Source organism: Hibiscus syriacus, unplaced genomic scaffold, assembly GCF_006381635.1.
Source record: "Hibiscus syriacus cultivar Baekdansim isolate YM2019G1 unplaced genomic scaffold, ASM638163v2 tig00008146_pilon, whole genome shotgun sequence".
In the NCBI taxonomy this organism is placed as follows: Eukaryota; Viridiplantae; Streptophyta; class Magnoliopsida; order Malvales; family Malvaceae; genus Hibiscus; species Hibiscus syriacus.
Window position 1 is genome coordinate 1,199,536 of NW_024062154.1, and position 23,497 is coordinate 1,223,032.

At 33.3% G+C, this 23,497-nt stretch overlaps 2 protein-coding genes across 4 annotated transcripts in view; both read right to left on the minus strand.

The window, feature by feature from the left end:
* LOC120202074 (kinesin-like protein KIN-7N) overlaps positions 1–13,228 on the minus strand; it is a 34,174-nt gene extending 20,946 nt beyond the window's left edge. The window contains exon 1 of the mRNA XM_039202559.1: positions 13,081–13,228. Within this exon, the coding sequence (XP_039058490.1) occupies positions 13,081–13,228 (148 nt within the window). The remainder of the gene's footprint in view (positions 1–13,080) is intronic.
* Positions 13,229–14,429: 1,201 nt separating this feature from the next.
* LOC120202103 (uncharacterized protein KIAA0930 homolog) lies at positions 14,430–18,971 on the minus strand. Of its 3 annotated transcripts, XM_039202581.1 has the most exons (12): positions 18,807–18,958; positions 18,532–18,721; positions 18,370–18,438; positions 18,068–18,174; positions 17,746–17,806; positions 17,346–17,405; positions 17,189–17,263; positions 16,559–16,711; positions 15,766–15,820; positions 15,205–15,327; positions 14,695–14,924; positions 14,432–14,595 (listed from the first exon to the last, which is right to left on the minus strand). In XM_039202581.1, the coding sequence occupies exons 1-12, from the start codon at positions 18,836–18,838 to the stop codon at positions 14,572–14,574; spliced, it is 1,179 nt and encodes a 392-aa protein (XP_039058512.1). In that variant the 5' UTR covers positions 18,839–18,958; the 3' UTR covers positions 14,432–14,571. The 3 variants fall into 3 exon arrangements, with proteins under 3 accessions (XP_039058513.1, XP_039058512.1, XP_039058514.1); XM_039202582.1 differs by lacking the exon at positions 18,068–18,174 and having other exon boundaries at positions 14,430–14,595; positions 18,383–18,438; positions 18,807–18,962; XM_039202583.1 differs by lacking the exon at positions 14,432–14,595 and having other exon boundaries at positions 14,707–14,924; positions 15,201–15,327; positions 18,807–18,971.
* Positions 18,972–23,497: the final 4,526 nt, after the last annotated feature.

The following is a 23,497-nucleotide window of genomic DNA, read 5'->3' on the forward strand; positions in this document are numbered from 1 at the left end:
AAAGAAAGAATTATAAAATATATTAATTTTTAATTTATAATTAATATAGATAATTTATAATTGATTTTAAAAGTTTGAACAGTCCCCAGCGGAGTCGCCAAGCTGTCGTAACCGGTTTTCGTCCGGGCACGAATTATTATTTTGACGGGAAAAATGATGTGAATAAATGGTTTTTAAAATAATTTGGGAGTCGCCATCGGCCTTTTGGGTCAGGTAGGTCGAATATCTAAAAATCATCCTTTAAAAGAGTTTTTAAGAAAACATCGATTAAAAGATAAACTGATCTGCGTTATAACCAAAAATTCGTTCTTTTTAATAATAAAAAGGGATTCGTGGTCGGTTACGTTTAGGGAAGGATTAGCACCCCTACAACGCCCAAAATTGGTACTTTTTAATTATAAATTGTCTCTATTATTAGAAATTTAAAAATTCAAAATATATTTAATTTATAATCCTATTATTTCAAAATTATAATTAAAAAAATATTAATTTATATATTTTTATAAATAAAATATTTATTTATTTAGAAATATCAGAAAATGACTTCTAGGTGCCTTAAGACAGCTCTTTTCTTCGATATTAAAAAAAATTTTAAAAATAGATATAATTTATAAAAGTAAGATATTTATTTATTTAAAAATATCAGAAAATGGATATCCAGTTGTTTTAAGACTGCCATTTCTTAATATTGAAAAATAAATAAATAAATATTAAAACAGGATTAAAATAAGTTAAAAGTAATTAAATAAGATTTTAATAAATAAAATAAATATTATAAATATATATATTTATGGCTAAATAATAATAATAATAGTAGTAATAATAATTAAAAGTAAACATATTAACAATAAATAAAATTAAAACTATATATAAAACTTGTAAAATAAATAAAAATTGAAATTAGTGACTAAATTATAACCTAATAGAATTAAATACCTAATTTATAATTAATTATTTAAAATTACACGGATTAAACATGTTATTTTACTTTTTATTAATTTAGTGACTAGATTAAAAATTATATCAAATTCGTATACCAAATTAAAATAAGTTTAAAACATGTATTCGGGATTAACATAAAATTAATTAGAATTAAAGGACTAAATCGGTTATTTGTCTAAAATATTTATGTCAGTGACTAAATTATAAAGAAATAACATTAAGAGATCAAATTAAAAAGTTCATGATTTGATTTTAGTGACTATAATATAAAATTACAAAATTACTGGATTGCGTACAGGGTTTAACTTTTAATAAATTACAAACAGACCCCTCCCTAAAATGGTGTCGTTCGGGGAGGGGTATTTAAACCCGAAACGGCTGGCCCTTCGGGCCAGCTCTCTCATTTATTCCTTTCTTTTTTTCTCTCTAACAGAGAGAGTTATAAAACTATCTCTCGCCTCTCTCTAGCTTCCCTCATCGGAGGGATAAAAGTTCCGGCCGGCAACCGTGCTCCGGTGCCGACCACCGCCTCCGATGGCCGGAAAAGAAAAAAACCCCTTAAAATATAGATCGGTACTACCTAAAACCGATTTAGACCTCCGTTTCCTTTAAATAGTCCCGGATTTACGTAGATCTTAAAAAACTACCTTCGGTTTTTGATTTTCCGATGACTCGTGGAAGCTCTCACGACGGTGATTTCCTCGGTAAGTCTCATTTTCTCTTCTCCTCTTTTATTTGGTTGTTGTTTTTTCTTGTTTGGTGGTTGCTCTCTGTTTTTCTCTGTCGTAGCTCTCTGTTTGTTCCTGCTCTCCATTTTTCTCCGATTCTTCCTCTTCGTTTTTTTATTTTGCAGGCGAGTCGAGGCTTTTATAGCCTCGATGAAACACTCCTCGGACCGTTCATAGAAGGGTTTCTCGGTGAGTCACCATAGCTATGGTGGTGACTCACCATAAAGCTCGACGTGGGGTGATGACGAGGCGTTTCTGGAGTGTTCCTTGAGGCGGCGTCATCGTGGTTGCAGCGGATTGGGTCACCTGGAAGTTGAAGCGTCGACGTGGGCCGACTGACCGTCGGCAATGGTGAGAGGAGACACCTGGAATCATCAGAGGCGGCTGGAAGTATCTGGAAACGGCTGGGGTCTTCAGGATCGACGACGGCTAGAAGCTTGTGATACAAACCCTAATCAATTTAGGGTTTTTGTTTGTAACTGGGCCTGGACCAAGTTAGGTCTGTTGGGTCTGGGCCAGTATAGGTTGTAATTGGGCCTCCGGTCTGGTTTGTAATTTGGGCCTGTAATATAATAAAATAATAATAATAATAATAATAATATAATAATAATATTAAAACAAAATAATAATAAATAAAACAAATGAAATAAAAAACTAGTGTCTTCAATTTGCTTTTTGATTTTAGTGTTATTTAAACATAGATAATGGTGGATTTGGTGAATTTTGTTTTGTCTTGTAAGGATTTGGTTGCTGTTGATGTATGCAATGACGATGTCTGGTGGCTCGGACGCTTGACGACTTGACGTTGAAGAGGCGCGATGGACCATACGCCGACTGGAGCTGAAGGGTCTTCACTGACGGTGGCTTCAGTTTGGGTATTGGGTATTTGTATCCGGACTGGCACCTTGTAATTAGACTCTAGGGCTTGAGTGTTGGGATCCAAATTTGCTGGGCTTGAATAGCCTACACATATATAAAATATTAATAGTAATAATAATATAGTAGTAATAATAATATTATTATTTAATAATATTTTTTCAACCCGGACAAAAACGGGTGTCTACAGCTGCCCCTCTTTGCACATTCTTGTGTTAACAAGAATAGAGCAAAGATGAAAACGAAAACCATTTTTTGTCCAGTCTTTTTTGTAGGTTCGTCTCTGATTCAAAATGTCGTGAATCAAGAAATGGAAATGTTGAAAGCATCTTGCCTGAAGGTCTTATAGTTGCCCGAAGGACTTAAAAAATCAAGAAACTCCAGAAGGCTCAATTTCTTAAATCTCATTTGAAAACATCCTGCACTGAAGGTCTTATGGATGGCCCGAAGGACTTAAAAATCAAGAAACCCCCAAAAGCTCAATTTCTTAGATCTCATTTGAAAATATCCTGCACGAAGGTCTTATGGATGGCCCGAAGTACTTAAAAATCAAGAAACCCCTGAAGGCTCAGTTTCTTAGATCTCATTTGAAAACATCCTGCATTGAATGTCTTATGGATGGCCCGAAGGACTTAAAAATCAAGAAACCCCCGAAGGCTCAGTTTCTTAGATCTAATTTGAAACATCCTGTAAGTCTTATGGATGGCCCGAAGGACTTAAAAATCAAGAAACCCTTGAAAATCAAGCTCAGTTTCTAAATTGTCACCAAGGAACCCCTACATATCACGTTGGTCCCTCGAGTGTTCATCAAATTTGTCTTCAAGGAACCCCTACATATCACGATGGTCCCTCAAGCTTTTCATCAAGAAACCCCTACATATCACGATGGTTTCTCAAGCTTGTCATCAAATTTTTCATCAAGGAACCCCTACATATCATGATGGTCCCTCAAGCTTTTCATCAAGGAACCCCTACATATCATGATGGTCCCTCAAGCTTTTCATCAAGAAACCCCTACATATCACGATGGTTTCTCAAGCTTGTCCTTAAAGAACCCCTACATATCACGATGGTCCTTCAAGCTTGTCATCAAATTTGTCATTAAGGAACCACTACATATCACGACGGTCCCTCAAGCTTTTCATCAAGAAACCCCTACATATCACGATGGTTTCTCAAATTTGTCATCAAGGAACCCCAACATATCACGACGCTCCCTCAAGCTTTTCATCAAGAATCCCCTACATATCACGATGGTTTCTCAAGCTTTTCTTCAAGAAACCCCTGAAAATCAGGCTTAGTTTCTAAAAATATTGTGTTTCTAGTGAAACTATCTCAAGCGAGATAAAATCTTCTATTTCAAGTGAAATTGTCTCAAGGGAGACAAAATTTGTTTAAAGGGAAACAATCTCAAGGGAGACAAAATCTGTTTCAATGGAAACTGTCTCAAGAGAGACAAAATTTGTTTCGAGGGAAACCTTCTCAAGGGAGACAAAATTTGTTTCAAGGGAAACTGTCTCAAGGGAGACAAAATTTGTTTCAAGGGAAACTGTCTCAAGGGAGACAAAATTTTTTGTTTCGAGGGAAACTATCTTGAGTGAAATAAAATGTCTTGTTTAAAATAAAACATGTCTCCAACGAGACAAATCTTGTTTTGAGAAAAAAAATCTTGAGTCAAATGAAATGTCTTCGTTCAAGTAAAACAGTCTCAAGTGAGACAACTTTGTTTCAAATGAAACAGACTCAAAATTTTTTTAAAAGAAATTGTCTCAAGAGAGACAAAATTTGTTTCAAAAGAAACGATCTTACAGATGGGTGTTTCAAAAAAACTGACTCAAAGATTATAAAATTTGTTTCAAGTAAAACAGACTCGAAATTTGTATCTCAGAGAAAAATTGTCTCAAGCGAGACGGAATTTGTTTTGAGAAATTGTCTCAAGCGAGACAAAATTTGTTTTGAGAAAGTGTCTCAAGTGAGACAAAATTTGTTTTGAGAAATTATCTCAAGTGAGACAAAAAAACTTTTTTTAAGAGAAACAACATCAGAGGATATTGATAATTTGCTTGTTCCTGCTGGTGGAGGAAATACCTTCAGAAGATCTGATCGTTCGCATCAGGATATTGAATGCCCCAATATTCGATATTGAATCTCCAAAGATGCCCCAATATTTTGATGTTGAATCTCCAAAGATGCCCCAACATTTGATGTTGAATCTCCAAAGATGCCCCAACATTTGATGTTGAATCTTCAAAGATGCCCTCTATTGCTTCAACACTGATTCTAAGCTTGAGCTTTGTGTCTGAGAGTCACAAGTCAAAGACCAAGATCCACTCTAGAGAGATTGTCTTCTTTGAAAAGTGTTTTTCTTCTTCTTTTATTTTCAAAAGTTTTGAAAATATCAATTTGAAAATATCAATTAGAAGAGTTTTGAAAAATGTTTAATCAAAAGTTTTGAAAATATTGCCCCTCTCTAAGTTTTATAATTGTAACAAATCATAAAAATAGAGTTCATTGGATATCAAATAATTAATTACACTGTTAATCCTTCAATAAATTATAACTTTTTGACAAGTGTCAAGATCAAAGCTATCTTTGGGAAATGGATAGGTTATTGTGTTTGGTCAATGGTTTGAATGTCTTAGGTTGTTTTTGGTCAATGGTTTAGCTTTCTTATTTCTTTGATGTTCACTGATTTGATGGGGTAGCTTGTATGCTCCTCTACTGGAAGTGTTCTTCGGCTCCCAGCTCTCATGGTCACGCATTGTGCGAAGCCTTATCAACAAATTTGTGCGATCGCCTCAGCTGCATAATTTTTACATTCGAGCAGCCTTTTCAGGTTTTTAACTCGAATCCTCCTTTGGTTTCAAGACGTTATTCAGAATTTACGTCTTGAACCCCCCTTTGTCATTTTTCCATATCATGCATTAAATATTTTAGAAAACATTTTGCAAATAAAGATTAATCCTGATGGGCGGGATGAAATATGAAGATAGCCTCTTCTGTCTAGAAATCCATGTATTATTAGAAAAGACTTTTTAAGGCACGTAATGTAGGCCATGGTTCATGGTTATGAAAGAAAAGGATAAGTAGGCCCAAATAAGTGTTTCAGGGTAATGAACCAAGGATCAATTCATTTTGATGGCTTCAATCCTGTCTTGCTCAATTTGAATATGTTCGTATGTGTCTCTCTCTATTGATGGTCTCTGGATACTCCATGTTCTTTTGGAATGATTGTGCTTGATCAATCTCATAGTTTGAAGTTTGATGCGCTATTTGAGTTGATTCTCGTCCCTTTTTCTTTACTTTTTTTTCTTTTTTCTTTGCTTTTTTTTGCTCTTTATTTTTTCTTTATTATCCATGCTTTAATTTTTTCCTCCTTTTGCTCTGATTGGATCTTCACACTTGGCATTTGATTAACTTTTGGTATCTCCTCTGGATTGATGTCTTCACTCACGTGAGCAGATTTATTCCACCTTGCCCCCCAGTGTGGAGGGTGATCCTTGGTTAGGGTTGAATCAGAAGAAAAAATATTATAGGCTCAAAAGGGGACAACAAGGGATATATATATATACATATATGGATAAATGAAACAAAGTCGTTCATCATCTCATACACAAAAGTCCTCATAGAAGAGATATCCCCAGGGGGATAGATTTTCAGAATTAATTTTATTCACATGAAAAAATATAATTAATGCATGATAGAGTTATTTCGAATTCATTCTCCTTTCTGCTTCTTGCTCCCAACATGTTTCAATTGTTTAGGCTCAACTTCATAAAATTGATACGAAATGTCCCAAGTTGTGTCTTCTGGTAGGAAGGTTCATGCTCAAGTGAACATCTTGAACTTAATATCTGCAGGTTTTATTGGTAGAAAAATGTTGTTTTGCGTCTAAAAAGACGATGATGTGACTTTATTAACTCAAAGGTATCGGTATAACTCTTTGTATCTCCATGTATTATTCTGGGTAAAAATAGAGGGATTTTTTTTGGGACAGGATAAGAAATGTCTGATCTTGCCATATTTAAAAAATCTATAATTCTTGAAGAATTAAGAAGAATTAAAAGAATCTTTAATTCGTTCGATATTCAAAGAACTAAAGATTAAAATTTGCTCAATTATTCAACCTTAGAAGGTAGCATAAGTTCAGTCACTTAAAAGATTAATCAAGAATAAAAGATAGAACAAAAATGATTTCAAACAAACAATGCACTCAATGCAATGGTAGATGCAATACCCCCATTATTTTTTCGATTATCCATTCCCTTGAATCAATAAAGTTTTGGATCTTGAGCTTCAGTGCCTCACAAATCTCGGAGGAATGTCATGAGCTTCTTATGTGATAACTTTGCACGATATCAATATCGTAACCCTCAGGATATGGGGGCTCTTTTCTCAGATCATTCTGGAAGGCTCAGTCCTACAATCAACTGAACAAGCTCCAACTGTACTTATTTTAGCTTCTTGATTTTATTTAGTGTCACGTGGTAGGACCACTTTATGGAATCCTCTATGAATTAACTATATGTTTTTTTATGAATTATGCATGTAAAAATGCTTAAATGAATGTTATGCAGAATGTAAATGCATATGCCAAATGCAAATGCAAAAGGTTTCATTCCATAGTGACCATCTTAAAACAACTTTCATTGAACACAAAGGTCTCGGTACATCAAATAACCAAACTACAAATAATAAATAGCTTTGGCTCCTAGCTTTTTTTCTCGTTTAGAAGCCAGGTTATCTTCCAAGCATGATCCGGGATGAGCCATCAATCTGCTTCAAATCTCTTGCAAAGACAGCTAACTCAACCAACTTATGAGCCACTTTGCTTAATTGAATAACCGCCTCATTCATAACATTTTCTTTTTTCTCCACTTTACATTTCAACCTTTGAAGTTGTAAGCAATATTGACCATTCTCTCTAGTAAGAGACTCGATGTGGTCATAAATTTTCTCGTGCAAGATTTCTATAATCATGTACTAACTCTGTCATTGTTTTATTATCGGCTCTACTTGTTTCGAGTTCAATATATTTCTTATGATTATGGTTTTGAAACCAAGCTTCTGCGTCAGTAAGGGCTGTTCTCAACATTTCGTTCTTTGCTTTCCATATCCCTAACTCTTGTAAGGCTATTTTACGTTCATTTTCAGCAATCTGTAGATCACGAGAGCACCTCTTAGCTCGTTCTTCATGCATTTTACAATTTCTTTTCCATTGTTCGATACCACTCTTAAATTTAGAGGCTTCTTTTGCCCACTCTTTTAGAGTATTGCCTAACCCAACACTTTGAAAGGTTTGATTGATTCTTTGAAAACCATCTTGCATGGCTTCTAATTCTCTGTTCAGAATGTCCTTTTCATTTTGCAATTGAAGTATTTGAGCTTCATATTTCAATAGACGCTCTTCATTTTGGATACTCTTACTGATGCTTTTGTCCTTGGACTCACTCGGTTTCGCCTCGACCAGATGTTTGACTATTGAACCCGGTTGACCCTCATTCTCAAATTCCAATATTCCATGCTCTAGTAAGCAATTAATTCGATGCTTGAAGGCAACACAAGTCTCGATATAATGTCATTGAGCTCCTACATGATATTCACAGTTGGCATTGGCATCGTACCACTCCGGATATGGAGGTTGTAAAGGTTTCACATACTGCGGGGACACCTCCCGAGCTTTTAAAAGCTTATCATACAACTCCTTATATTTTATAGGGATAAAATCAAAACGAGAGCCACCTCTCGGCTTGGATGGAACTAGAGTCTTCAGGTTTATTTCTCCTGACGCTGTAAGTATCCTCTCAAATGCCCACGAGTTATGATTGCATGATTTCTTTTCATCTTTCTGGACTTCTACAGTTTCCACTATTTTTTTGTCGTTTCCAAACAACTTGTTGATACGAATGGTGACTGTGCGTGGCTTCTCATACTGCCTAGAATCATCAAGTTCTAAAGTAGTCCCTTGTGTATTTGACACCTCAAGGTTGCTTTCGTCGAGCTCATTCTTTTCTGATGTAGAAATCCCACTTCCTTTGGATAAAACATCTATCCTATCCATCATCTTGGACATCTGCTCTTTTATCTTTCTTATCTCATTTTGCTCTTTCTCAACCATGGGATATTTGGGTGCAGATCTCTCCACTATTCTCGACGCTTTCTTAGGATGCCACTTTTCAACTGTATTATAGCCTGCTTGATCACAAAACCCCTTGTCCATCATGAAAGCCTTCTACTATGCTGACCACTCACAAATCGACACCTTTTGATTATGTCATGATCATGCAATCAGACAAAGAAAAAAACACATAAAAAACAAGGTAGTACAATTAGGATAGCAAAATGACAAAAAGCAACAATAGAAAAATAAATAAGTCAATGCAAAAATAAGAATGCAAATGCAAATGCATAAGGTGTTAACTCCGAAAGTGACCACTTATAGAACAACCTTCATTTAGACGACAAGAATTCAGTAAGTACACCATGTAATCAAAATACAATTGCAACTCTTCATTTCCTTGAGTCGTACTCTTCATGGAATCTAACATTGCATCAAACAATTGTCGGCGTATTTCATCATCTTTGATGACGTCGGATAACTTTAAATTGAATCTTGAAATCTCATTCTTACCTCCAATGCGAATTGGTCTTCATGTCCTTATGAAGGGTCTTCTCGTCCTTGATATGACTGTATCTATCTCTGAGGGAGCATCTCGACCATTTCACCTTTAAAGGAAGTCTTCAATCATCTTTAGATTTCTTCATTCATCGGATGACCTTCTTCATGGATCATTTGAACATTTTTGGATCTCCCGATTTTGACTACATTGTTAAGAATTTCTTGTCTCATTATGACCAGCTTTCTTATTAGTCAATCACTTGCGAATTAACACCTTTGGATGACATGAGGATGCAAATGCAATAAATCCAAAATAAAAAATAGACATAAAATCAAAATGGGTTAGTACACATAATATAAACAAAATAATAAGTAAATAAAACCTACCCTCATTTGCTGACTACCCAATCATGCTTTAGTAGATCCTACCCAACATGATATCTACCCCCATGCTTTGTCATTTACAAAAAATCCTAACCGCCTGATATCTAATTCGCATACTTGTTTGAAAAGAACAAATATATTCTATGAACATAAAAAAGGTAAAGGTTCATAAACACTCCTCCTTTGTGTACACTTATTTTGGGTACCTATTGACATACAGGTTCGGTACGTCTATACATAAGGTGACCATTCTACGGTTCACTATATGCATAGTTTCGGCTCTATCAAGAAAAGATACTCGAATTGTCCTTGATGTCGGTGCCCCCTTGGGCTTCCAAACCCTCGATCCTCATCTATTACAGGTTTCAAGTGGAACGAGTTTAATTCGAGAGGATACATTCTCTTATGCCTATGCGGAGAATAAATTCCCTCGAAGACATAAGGTATATGAATCCCGAAGGTTACTTGCTAGGCCTGCACGGAGAATAAATTCTCATGAAGACGTCACTTTCGCCCCCACTTAGAAAGGTTTCAGAGCTCGGGTATATAGCTTATATTATCCAAATGCGCTTGATGTGTGTGAGAAGGAACATTCAACCCTTTGACTCAAAAGAAAAACAAAACCTCTTGAAAAAAACTTGGACAGATCTGAAAGCAAAAATCAAAATGTTAGTATAACAATAATAAAATGAAGCAATTAAAAACTTCAATAAAAGGATCATAAGTTAACTAAAGACTTGAACTCATAATTTCCACCAAACGACAATGTGTAAACGACTTACAGACTTACTCTAAAAAAAATCCCCAGTAGAGTTGCTAAGCTATCGTAACCGTTTTTCAGCGGGACAATCGTTTAATTGTTTTGAAAATAGTTACGATTTTAATTTTGGAAAATGGTTGATTTTGAATTAATTTGGATTAAATTGGAAAGAGTCGTCATCGGCCTTTGGGTTAGGTAGGTCGAATACCTAAAAAAGTGTCTTTTAAAAATAATTTTAAGAAAAATCATTTTTTAAGAAAAAAGTTGGTATGCGTTTACCAAAAATTCGATTAAAACGGGTTCGGGAGTCGGTTACGCGTGGGAAAGGATTAGCACTCCCACAACGCCCAAAATTGGTACTCTATTGCTTACATATTTTCGTATATGGTGGAAATCCTGAACCAAATATCAAGTCAAAATATGATACATTTATTAAAGCTTAATTTGTTTCAAATTATTAATTAAAAGAGAAAATTCTTTAATATGAAAAGAAATCTCGACATTAGCAATCCTTTGTCGGGAAAACTATTTCATCTATTTCTTATTCATAAAGAAATATTCTATCTTCGACTAACGCATATAAAAATGAATATTGACATTTACAATAAAATGAATTAATCAAAATACATATTCATATAAATATATTTAATTAATAAAAGAAAATGAATTTGAATTTAATTAATAAATAAGAATTTTATAATAGTCAACAAATATACACATGAATATGTAAAGTTTAGAAAGTAACATAATATGCATACATATATACATGATTTGAAATAAACAAAACTCATACAAGAAACACAATTATCACACAAAACCTTTAGATCCTAGCATGTACTTCGAACGAATATACGTATTAACATACATAATAAGAACATAATTGATAATTTACAAACATGAAGAATTAGAATACAAAATAATAAAGATTGAACAACCTAAGTTAATATAGGAATAAATAATAATTTAATATAATTTACATTTATTCCACATAAAACATTGAAACCATAATATACAAATGAGGTTGCACACATGTACAAGTATGTAAATAGAGACACAAAGGACTAAAATTAGATCTATGAAACTTTACAGATTATAGTATAAACAAAGGAATCTAAACACTTTATAATTCAAAAGACAAACAAATATATATATATATATATATATATATATATATATATAACAGTAATTTAAATGGCTAAACAGTAAAACCAATAATAATTAAGGTAAAAAACTAATTAATTATTATGAACTTAATAAAATCATAATTGATTAAAACATACGAGAAACTTAATCAATCAAACTCTATACCTTGTCATTGAAAACCAATCTTTTAGAAAGAAGAATGACATTTACAAAAATAATAAATCATGTTTATAAAATAATAAATATAATCTAAATGGTTTATATATGTCATTGAAACATGGCATAATGAAGCTACACGTGTTTTATATGCCTACATATAATGCTTACACATTATGCAGCAAATAATATAATATGTAATCATAGCACAGGTTATTTATATGCACGCATAAATATATATATATATATATATATAATAGATTTATATACTTAAACAGGAAAAAAGTGATTAAAATATAAGGATATTTGGGGACAAACAACTAGCGTATTAAACAAATATAACCCTAAAACTAATATTTACCATAGCATTAACTCAAAGCATTCCCCCTTTTCTCTACGCCACTTCTCCTCTTCCCCTGTCATCTCCCTCACGCTCACAAGAGGCGTCGTTCCCCTCTTTGCTCTCTTCCTCCTATTTTTCAACATTCATCACACAGTCGTGGATTTCAACAACTACCTCCAAACGCCGCCACTCCGACCGACATCGAACCAGACCGAGAAGCCCGATCAAACAACCTTAAACGAGATGACACCCCTAACCTGGCTCACTCTTGGTTTTATTCTAACCCTTTCTTTTTTATTTACCTAAATCTAAAACTATGGAATCCGACGATGCCAACCTAACGCTTAAGGCTCAGACAATTTCGGTGAGCTTTTATCTCCTATTTTGTTTTATTATTTGTGTTTCAATTCCATACACACGCACACAAGCACTGTAAAGTAAAAAATGAAATGAGAGAATACCTTTATAAATTTTGTATTGCTTTCGATGAAAACGGGGAAGACCCCGGTTACACTGTTTATGTGGGTTTCACAATACCCTCGTTACAAGAACAAAGCTTTCTTTTCGTGTTTCATACTTGCTCTTTGTTACTGTTGAAAAGACGTGCCTTCCTCTGGTTTTGTGTTTTGCTGCCTGCCCCCCTTATTCGCAAATCCCCTTCGTTTTATCGTTGCATGTAGTGGGGTATGGGATCTTTGAATAATTCGTTAGGTAACAATACCTAATTTGCTTTTTGATTTTAGTGTTATTTAAACATAGATAATGGTGGATTTGGTGAATTTTGTTTTATCTTGTAAGGATTTGGTTGCTGTTGATGTATGCAATGACGATGTCTGGTGTCTCGGAGGCTTGACGGCTCGACGTTGAAGAGGCACGATGGACCATACGCCGACTGGAGTTGAAGGGTATTCACTGACGGTGGCTTCAGTTTGGGTATTGGGTATTTGTATCCGAACTGGCACCTTGTAATTAGACTCTAGGGCTTGAGTGTTGGGATCCAAATTTGCTGGGCTTGAATAGCCTACATGAATATAAAATATTCATAGTAATAATAATAATATAGTAGTAATAATAATATTATTATTTAATAATATTTTTTCTACAAGGGGAGAGGGAAAGAGAGATTTACCGAAAGCATAAGAAATGCCGGAAATGGGGGTGCCATGAAGCTTGTGAAGAGAGATTCGGTTATCTTCTACTCTCCAGAAAGTTGCAGAAGGAGAATCTTGGGAGATGGGAGGTCTTAATGTCACTGATACGCAGATATTCTCGGCCATCGTACTTTCGAACGTTGAGTTGCAGAGAGAAGACTGAAGAGGCGGGAATCGGGATCTTTATTCTTTGTTGAATGAAGAATGGGATTTGAAAATTTTGAGCTCGTTGGAATTTTCATGACCCACTGGGCATCACAGTCCAGATATTTTGGGCTAATAACGGTATTAAATTGATAGACGAGATTAAAAGTAAAAATTAAAATTTATGAGTTTTATGAAAAAATACTAAATAATTATAATCATTAATTTATATTAATTTAATACTCTTAATTTGATGTAGAATGTTTCAAATTTATTTATATTTTAAATATTTTTATTCATAATCTAATTTTTATTTTCTTACTAATAATATATATAAAAGAACTTATTAGATAATCTCAATAATAAAAGAAAATAGTTTTCTTCTTGGAAGATTCGGGTTTGAACATATATGTCTGTAGAGTGTGACATAAAAAATTATAAATAAATATTATCTTATAATTAAGGCATACTATTTAAAAAGAATAATGAGATACATATACATAACAATAAACTTAATCATTTCATGAATTTCACAAATATCTATAAATTATAATAGTGAATTGAAAAATCATTAGTTAAAATTGTGAACTGAAACGGTGTGAAGTAATTAAAAAGATAATCCTCGTCCTTATCACCATCTAACATGTAAATGCTTTTATATGTAAATAAATATATTTTAGAACTAATAATTTGATATATATATATATATATATATATTATCAACAATATATTTAGATATGATTAAAATCAAAATTAATCATATACATACATTATAAACAAATAAAAAAATATAATTATTAATTTGGTCTAATAACTCGATTTTTTATAAAATAATTTACAAACAATATGCTTATATGACAAATGAAAATCACACACACATGATATCTACGCATTCAAGGATCTAAGATCTCAGTTTTCGTCAACTTTACCAAAACCTCATCAGATAATTAAAAATACTTGATTTTAAATATAATTTTAAAAATATAAAAAATATTTTTAATAAAATATTAAAATATTTTAAATATCAAAATATTAAGCCTTTATAAAACTAACTAAATACTGCAAACAATAAAGAGATAGGAAAGCCGATCACAAATCCACTAGGAATGTAAATGAATCTGATACAATGAAAGCATCACAAACAACAAACTAGTATTTACAATTAATAATGTACAACGATTCCCCCAACGCCAATATATATAGAGAGAGATAATGCTAATCCCCCTCTTTCATGCTCTCCAAGTTTGCATTTGCACTTCTACAACGCTTTTCCCTTCTGCACCTACTCATGTTTTGTAGATTTTGGCAACATGATTACAAGTCATCTACAAGTTCACGGGAGGACTACCCTGAGTTCGGTGATAAATGAAAAATGAAGTTAGCCCAGTCATTGGCATGTGGCGCGAAATCAGTATTGCAGCAAATGCGATTGTGAAATATGATCTTACCTTGAACAAAAGATCATAAGCAATGTCTTCCCAGGGCAATGTTATAGACATTAAGCAGCATTTGAGGGGTATAATCTCCTCATCAGAAGATGAAGTGGCAGCAGCTGCTGCATAAGCATTCTTTGCTGCTACAGATGCAACCGAAGCTGCTTTACGAACAATTGAGCCAAACCCAAAACCCTTTTTTGATATGATGGGTGAAAAGGGGCCTGAGTCCTGCTTGCTTTGATCTGATAAGAAAAGGTGGATTCAATATTTGACTCAACACTTGCATGCATCATTCACTTAATTTCATCAGTCAGCTAATATCCTCAATACCCCACAATAATCATTACTTTGAAGTTAACATAATGATTGATGAATCAGACATGTTAAACTTGAAAAACATGGGTCAGGGTCACAGTGGATTTACATTTTGTTGAAACATCTAATCTACATTAGCATTGAGGAAAAAGGGGACAAAGAAGTAAATTTTAGAGGATAGATTCTAAGAACGAGTTTCTTACTGACCCACGACACCTGAAACAACCACTTCAACTTCCCCACGTCCTCCAGGACCTTTCATGTAAAGTCTATCTTTCTTGCCAGAGGAATGACCAATTGACAGAAGACTTCCAAATCCAGAGCTCCCAGCTGAGAAAGAAAGGCAAATGATATGAAATGAGTACTAAATAAACATGAAGAATAAAATAAACGCCAAGGTCAGGCTGTTCAGAACATAATTTAAGTAGTCTACATTTCTAGCACCTTTAAACTAGACCAGGCTCACTCAACATGAAATAAACTGAAAGTGCGTGTTTCTCTACAAATGTTGATCAAAATGCACCTACGGAGTTCAAACCCATTGTAAGATTATACTAAAAGGTAACTTAGCTGTTGCTTAATCAAAAGAACTAAATTCAATTCCAAATACGCCACTCGTGTATTCCACGTATAAATCAATTCCTTCATCACATTTTCATAAACACAAAGCAGAAAAATATTTATCGGATGATGCTGTAGGTTTTTGCAGAATTCTGAATGAACAAAAAACCAAAGGCAGTTCTTAGGAAGATTAATTCCATAGTGTACCATCATATGCATCCCGAACCATTTGATAGCTGACAAATCCAGAAAAAAGTGTGAGCTGCAATAACAATTAGCAGCATGTCATGTTGTCTGCAAACCGATATTCCAATCAAGAACAGTTGCACCTATATAATTCCTAAGCAGCTTACAGAACCAATGGTACCAGTTCATTTGAAGCTAACAAAATGTTATTTACATCTACAAAACTTGTTCACGATGATAAAATATTCCTAGTTGGCATCACTAAAATGCAACAAACATTAGGAAAAGTAACAATATACCACTTTCATCGTTTATGTTAATATATTTTGAATGTTCACAGGGAAAATGTAAAGACTCTCTCACTGAAATGCATCATTGTTAGAAGTTAGAATTCCAAGGACAGCCCATTTACGTCCTAGTCAACTATACCACCCCACTAGCGCCTTAATGATCAATCCATTGATCACAGCAGAAAACAATTGCAAGAATTCAAAAAGCACTCTCTATATTGGTGTCTTGTCTACAAGTAACATCCATTACAGGCAAAAACAAAACAAAAATTTCAGGATTCTGAGAACGGCGGAAGGAAATATTTACAAGTGATTCAAGGAAAATAGATATCTCAAAAGAACAAAATCATTTTGGCATGTTCTGTACAATTTTTTTTCAACCAAGTAAAATTTAGTACTCTTGACAATCTTAAAGCAACATAAAAACCAAAAAGTTCTAATTACCTCCTTCAAAGTGAAGATTCTGGTTGACCATGGAATCAATACACGCATAAATTATCACAAAGCAGAGAAAGGACCCAAACCTTACTATTTTTCGTCTTCACAGAATTAGTATCTACTCTTAATGGTGATTTGTTACTGGAACTGTTATCATTTGTACCCTTTTCACTAGGAAATGCTGCACCATCAAGTGCATTAAGAAGCACACAATAGCAATGATCCGTATCGGTCAAGACCTGCACAAGGATAAAAATGTCAGTGATATATTGGAAGTCCGACAGTTAACAAAAATATCTGCTTTTCATGAAATCCAGCATTTTTTATATATATAAATAACAAAGAACAACAGGATAACAATAAAAATGAAAAAGGATGCACAGCCACAATAAAAGAAGTGGCTTTGGTCCTTATACATGCTTCACAAATAGCAAATTCCAACTTCTCATTAGCTCAGTGCTTTTAAAATTGGTTACAAGTCCTATCAAAAAAAAAAATTGGTTACAAGAGGAAGGCAGTGATACTAGCCAAGTTGAAAGCCATATACCACTCGAATCTTACTCTTTGGGAAAATGTGCAATAATTTGCTTAAATTGAAAGTTCATCATAAGTATTTTTTTTTAGAAAAAAGATAATATTATGATGTGCATTTATGCAACAATATGATCATAAACAACAACGATTGGTAATTTTATAAAGAAAAAGAAAGCATTTACCACTGCATCAAAAGTAGAGTCAAAATCATCTATTGCAAAACAGATGTCTGGATAGGCAGGTGTTGTCTCAACTTCCTGCATGCATATTAGTGAATATGTCATAAAATTGAAGAAAATCCCATTATCACCATGATTTCCTGGAAATAATAAGGCTTGCCTTTTTTGAGTCCAAATGAAAATTTACTCTACTGGGAGATGCATAAACAGTCTTCACAACCTGCAGGACAGCAGAATGAAAGATTGACAATTAAATAATGCAGCACTCAATGTCGGCAAGGACATTAAACAATCCTTTCAGGTAGCAGCATTTGGCTTAACATAAAAATAATTGAAGGTCTAGAATTAAAATTACAAAAATTAGCAGTGTATAGCATATACAAGGAGGATGAATTCAGTAATTCATACAGCATGTTGGAAGCAATAGTTACATGTTTATTTCTACACTTATCAGCAACAATCCGGTCTGATTTTTTTTTTCATGATGAAAGATCTTAAGTACAAAATGATGTAAATGTCCTCGTGATTGCCATCATTAAAACCATTGGAGCGGGAATTACCTTGTAGATAGCAGACAATGGTGTGTCTTGCCCCATTTGATGATTTTTAAGGACACTCTGACTGTAAAAGGGGGAAAATAACTTATAGTTAAAATCAAATCATAATCTAACAAAGTGAACTCTCAAAAAAAAAACTTGCAGAAAATAAATATCTCTTTTCTTTGTTATGGTTCAAACTTCAGATTTAAAGACAGAAAAGTTTGTTAACCGGGGAGGGAAGGACGAAACAAAGACACAACATGAAGCTAATATTCGGAAAAATAATTAAAATGTGTTATCACATTTATAGATAAGACACAACACATCGAAGTGTAGAAATTGCCTGCAAATCGCCACTGTTACAGAGAATGAAGTATGGGCAATCATGTTCAAGTAAAATGAGCGCCTCCAATCCACCACTGATAAGCTGTCTCCAACTAGCTTATCCAACTGTGTCAAAAAAAAAAAGGAAAAAAAGAGAGAGTAAAGACAGTCAAACTAAATGGAATCATAATTCATAGATAGCCCACAATTTGAAGCTATGGCATTATAACAAAAAGCAACGCAAACTAATAAAGTGAAATGAAATCAACTTAAACAAGAAAACATAAATTCAGATTCAAGTTAGTTTTAACTTTCTTTTACCTCAGGTGCCCACCTGCGTACAAAGTAAGGAGCAACGCTTTCGTCACTATCGTTAAAACCATGCCCCTTCTATAGCATCATAAACCGAAACAATTAGCTTAATATTCCAAGTAATTGTTTTTATTATTTTAGAGATAACAAGAAGTGATCGAGATCTGATACCCATTTCCGGACGAAAAATATAAGATCATCGTCTTGGCGACCTCTAGACTCCTTACCCCGAACGAAATACAAATCAAAGACGTCGTGCCAAAATTTACCGTCCATTTCAACGTCAGAAGCATCTTGGTCGTCCGCCTTCGTTTTCCCCAATAGATTCGAGTGCTTTCTTACAACACTCAGTAACTCAAACCTACCAAAAACATCGATTACACGTTGTTACTCGAATGCAAAATCATGGAAGAGCTAAAATAAAGCCCTAAGTTCAATGACCGTACCTCGAAGGGTTTTCTTCTCCAATTTGGAGCATGGTTTCCTCCTTTTGTGGCGGTTGATGCGATGCTGTTCTTTCGATTGAATCACTTTAAGGCGACGTCAAATCAAGTAGCCTTTTAAGAAGACTTCGGCGACAGATTGAGGGGAGTTATAGCGACAATTGTAAGGTAGTTGAAACAATGGCTGATTCTGATGCTGCGCCGTAGCAGTAACTCTTTGCCAGTTACGTTTGAGTGCCGAGAGAGAATTCTTTACTTGAAAAACGGTAAAAGGCTAGAGAGAGATAGCCAACGGTGTCGTTTCTTTCGTGATCTGATACTACACTTGGCAATTGAATAACTCCGAATTAATTTTGGATGAGATCAACCTATGGATTTTAAAATATTTAGCGTAATGATATTTTTATCTTTGAATTTATTCAAAAATATTTTGATCTTTTAGGGGCGTTTGGTTTAGGTCATATTTGATTATCGGGGAATAAAAAATATTTCCTCGACAAACATTCTCAATCCCGGTAATAAGTTATTCTTAATAATGGTATTTTGTGGGTATATTATCATAAATGTGATTACCTATTCCATAGGTATCATTACATTCCCGATATTTTGAACTAAAATGCTCTTAATTTCCCCCCAAAAAATATCATTCTTCTGTCGTTGAATAAAAACATTCTACGAATGTTAAATTACAAATTTATTCTTAAACTATTTTACATTTACAAAAAAGTTCATAATTAGAATTTTATATGAAATTCAGGGATTAAAATAAAATTTTACTCTTTCATTAAATCTATTTATATTTTCAATTTTGTAAAAAAATTATATAATTTTTATGAATTTAAAATTTTTAAAGAAAATATATAAATTAATTATAGTAGAATTCAACTTATTAAAAAAAAACAAGTATAAAACAAGAACAATTTGATAAAATATACATTACAATAATCTTTTATTCCTTTAAACAAGCATTGTATCTTACATTCCTACTAAACGAACCAAACACAACAATGCAACATTCCCAATAATCTTATTCCAACCGGTAATCTTACATTTTGTGAACTAAATGCACCCTTAAGTTTTTTTTTTTACTTTTTGAATAACTTTCTTTTATCAAATTAGATCAATTAATAGAAAAATATTAGACTCGTTAAGTTGATATGAAGTATTATATTTTTTGTTGAATACAAAATTTATTTTATTATTTTGTTTAAAAAATAAAGATATAAAATAATTTTTAAAAATATAAATAAATATATTTAATTTGGTTAACTATAGCTTTTATACTCATCTTTGGTATTTATGGGTAGTGTGGTACTCAATTTTTATTTTTTTTATACAATTAGCTATCTAATTTTTTTGTACAAATAGTTATTTGTAGATACACTTTTTCTGACCAATTAGGAGCATACATATATATATACATATATATATATATATATATATATATATGTATATATATATATATATGTATATATATATATATATATATATATATATATATATATATATATATATATATATGTATTATTATTATCATTTTTATTACACTAACATTTTTGTTTTTTACAGGCCTCACAGTCTAAAAGCCCAGTTACAAAATTGTTACAAGCCCACCAAATTACAAAACAAAGGACCCAAGCTGTAGCCCGAACTAGTAACCCGCGAATCAACCCGAGATCTAGGAAGCCCGAATCGACCCAGTTTGAAACCCTAGAATATATTAGGGATTTTCACAATAACAGCCGCTCTTTATTCTCCACCGTCATATATGGACCCATCCAACGGTCCAAATAGCATAAGAAATTAGGGTTTCGATACCCTAAGGCCCCATTCCAACGACGCATAGAGAAATATTCATCCCAGCCGCAACTCGTCAACCACCCATATTTCTCGGTCATCAAAGACGTGTGCTCGTGGGATACAAAAAAACAGTAGATTAGTCCTATTAGGAGTCTAAAACCAAACAAATCGAACTAAAAATAGGTTATTTTAGGGTTATAATTGATGTAAATGCAAGTCAAAAAGATACTCAGAAATTACATACGAAATTTACAAAAAATACGAATTAGTTGCAAGAGAAAAATCGAAGCTTTGTAAACATTTCAAAAAGAAATAAAGGTAAAATTCGTACCTTGTTTTCGATTTTGAGGCTTGCATATTTTTTTTCTTTCTTTCGTTTTGGATTCAAAAAACCTAAAAGACCGAGGAACGAATGGGAGGCATTTCGAGACTTTCTCAGATCTAGCCTCCCCTGAGGTCGTTTTGCAAAAACAAAGTAAATTTTCGAAATGGGGATACGAAGAGCTTTCTAAAAAGGCAAAATTTGTTAGGTTTCACCGCCGATTAACGGCGGTCGGCGTCGATCAACGGTGGCCGACAAGGTCGTAAATGGCTGGTTTCTGGGTTGGGGTGGCGGTGTTCTTCATTTGATGAAGAATACCAAGACACCCCAGAGAAAATAGGGGTCTTCGTTTTGATCTTTTGAAAGGGGGAAAATTATGAATTTTGTTTATGGGGTTGGCATTTATAGAAACCTGCCACCCGACCGTAATTCGATCAGACCCCCACTAGATCCTCGTGTTTTTGTTAAATAGGGAATTGCAGTTTTGGTCCCCCTATTTTTTAATGCTTTCATTTTGCCCCTTAAATTGAATTTTACCCCAATTTGCTTTTAAATTGTACCCCCAAGTTATTAATCTTTCAATTTAGTCCCTGCGTGTTTTAATTTTTTTATTTTTTATATTACATTTATATATATTATTTTCCTTATTATTATTTTATATATATTTTTTTCCTTCCTTCCTCCTTTATTTTATTTATTTTAACATTAATATTAATATATATATATATATTTCATCTTTTTTTATTTTCGTTTTTTGTTTGTTCCTGTTTTCTTTTCTTAACATCTTTATTTTTGTATATATATTTATTTTTTTATTTTTATTAAACACTACATTACATATATATACATTATTTTTATTCTTATTCTTATTCTTATTTTATTTTACTTTTTACTTTTTACTTTTAATTTTTATTTTTTTTTTATTTTTATTTTGTTTCTGTTTTTTATTTAATTCCATTACTTTTTTCCTTCGTTTTTGTTTTGTTTTGTTTTTATTTTTTTATCCATTTTGGTTTGTTTTATTTTTTATTTTACCATTTTATTTATCTTGTTTTATTCTTTTATTTTTATTTATTTTATTATTTTTCCTTTTTTTGTTTTGTTTATTATTTTGATTATTTATGCATTTTCTATCTTAATTTGATTATGCACTTCGTTACAAATCTAACATTTCTATCTTTTTAAGGGAATACTTTCAAATCCGTCAGTGGTAAGTAATTTGGATCAAAATTTTACCTTTTAATTTAACTTATAATTTTTTAATTAAAGACAACTGGGAATTAATTAGTATCGAAAGGGCAGTTCAAGGGTGCTAATCCTTCATTGACTGTAACCGACTCCCGAATCCAACATATATCTGGTAAGATGCAGACCAGGTAAGAAATCGAGGTATCTGATCAACCCATTTTGTTCTTAAAATAAATGATATGTGGCGACTCTAACCCATTTCATTCAAGTCGAAGCCCAATTTCGGGCCCACTCGAAAAACGGTTGCGACAGCTTGGTGACTCCGTTGGGGACAGGTAAGTGAGCCAGGCTAAGGTTAATTTCGGATTGTCTTTTTAATGAAAATGGTAAGTTTAAATTTTAAGGTAGTTTTTCGATTATTATTATTTACTTTTGATTATATTTTCAAATAAATAGTTGTACTGATGATTTCTTTCAAAGATTTCAGCCTTTTAAGCTTTTTCATCTAAGGCTCTATACCCGAGCTCCAAACCCGTTTTTAAGTGGGGGTGAAAGCGACGCCTTCATGAGAATTTATTCTCCGCACAGGCCTAGCAAGTAGCCTTCGAGATTCATATACCTTATGTCTTCGTGTGAATTTATTCACCGCACAGACATAAGGGAATGTATCCTCTCGAGTTTAACTTAGTCGACACAAGCTTGTAATGGGCTTAGGACTAAGGGTCTGGCAAGCCCAAGGGTGCACCAGCAAGGAGAACTCGGATACCTTTTTAAACCAAAACCGGGAGACGACAAAGAATTAGAGCCTACCCCAAAACCCCATTTCAAAACCTAGGATGATTTTTTTACTCATACAGTTTGCCATCTTTATTTTTATTTTTCTTTTCTTCAGCATTTATATTTTTATATTACTAACTTTTTGCTTTCGTGTTTGTCTTTGTTTTTAGCATTTCATCATAAAAAGAGGCTATTGATCCATAAAAAGGTGTTAGTTATACACAAATAATCTGTATTAAAGGACAAAGGGGTTGTAATGCAAAAGGTAAAAAAATGCCAAGGTACGACTATGGTCCGAAAAGACCCATAAAGAAAAGGGAGATAATCGTCAAGGAAGCTATGTGTCAGAATTGGTTAGCTACGCCTCTGCAGCCTAAAGCAGAATGATGTAAAGAGCTTCGAAACATCTGGGACAGTTGGAAGAGTGACCGAAATAGAAGTTCAGTCAACGGTATGGTGATATTGCACTCTTGCTTTATGTCAAGACTGATGAGCCCCTAATCAGAGCATTGGTTCAATTCTGGAACCTGGGGTACAATTGTTTCACTTTTAACCAGGAGGACATGGTTCCCACAATCGAAGAGTGTACTACACTGCTACACTACGA

Excerpts from the sequence above, each read along its gene's own strand:
- LOC120202103 (XM_039202581.1), bottom strand. The coding sequence starts at position 18,838 with ATGCTCCAAATTGGAGAAGAAAACCCTTCGAG. Across the intron at positions 18,175-18,369 it reads TACGCAGGTGGGCACCTGAG|TTGGATAAGCTAGTTGGAGA; the intron begins GTAAAAGAAAGT and ends TTTTTGACACAG. Across the intron at positions 14,925-15,204 it reads GGTTGTTTCAGGTGTCGTGG|ATCAAAGCAAGCAGGACTCA; the intron begins GTCAGTAAGAAA and ends TTTTCTTATCAG.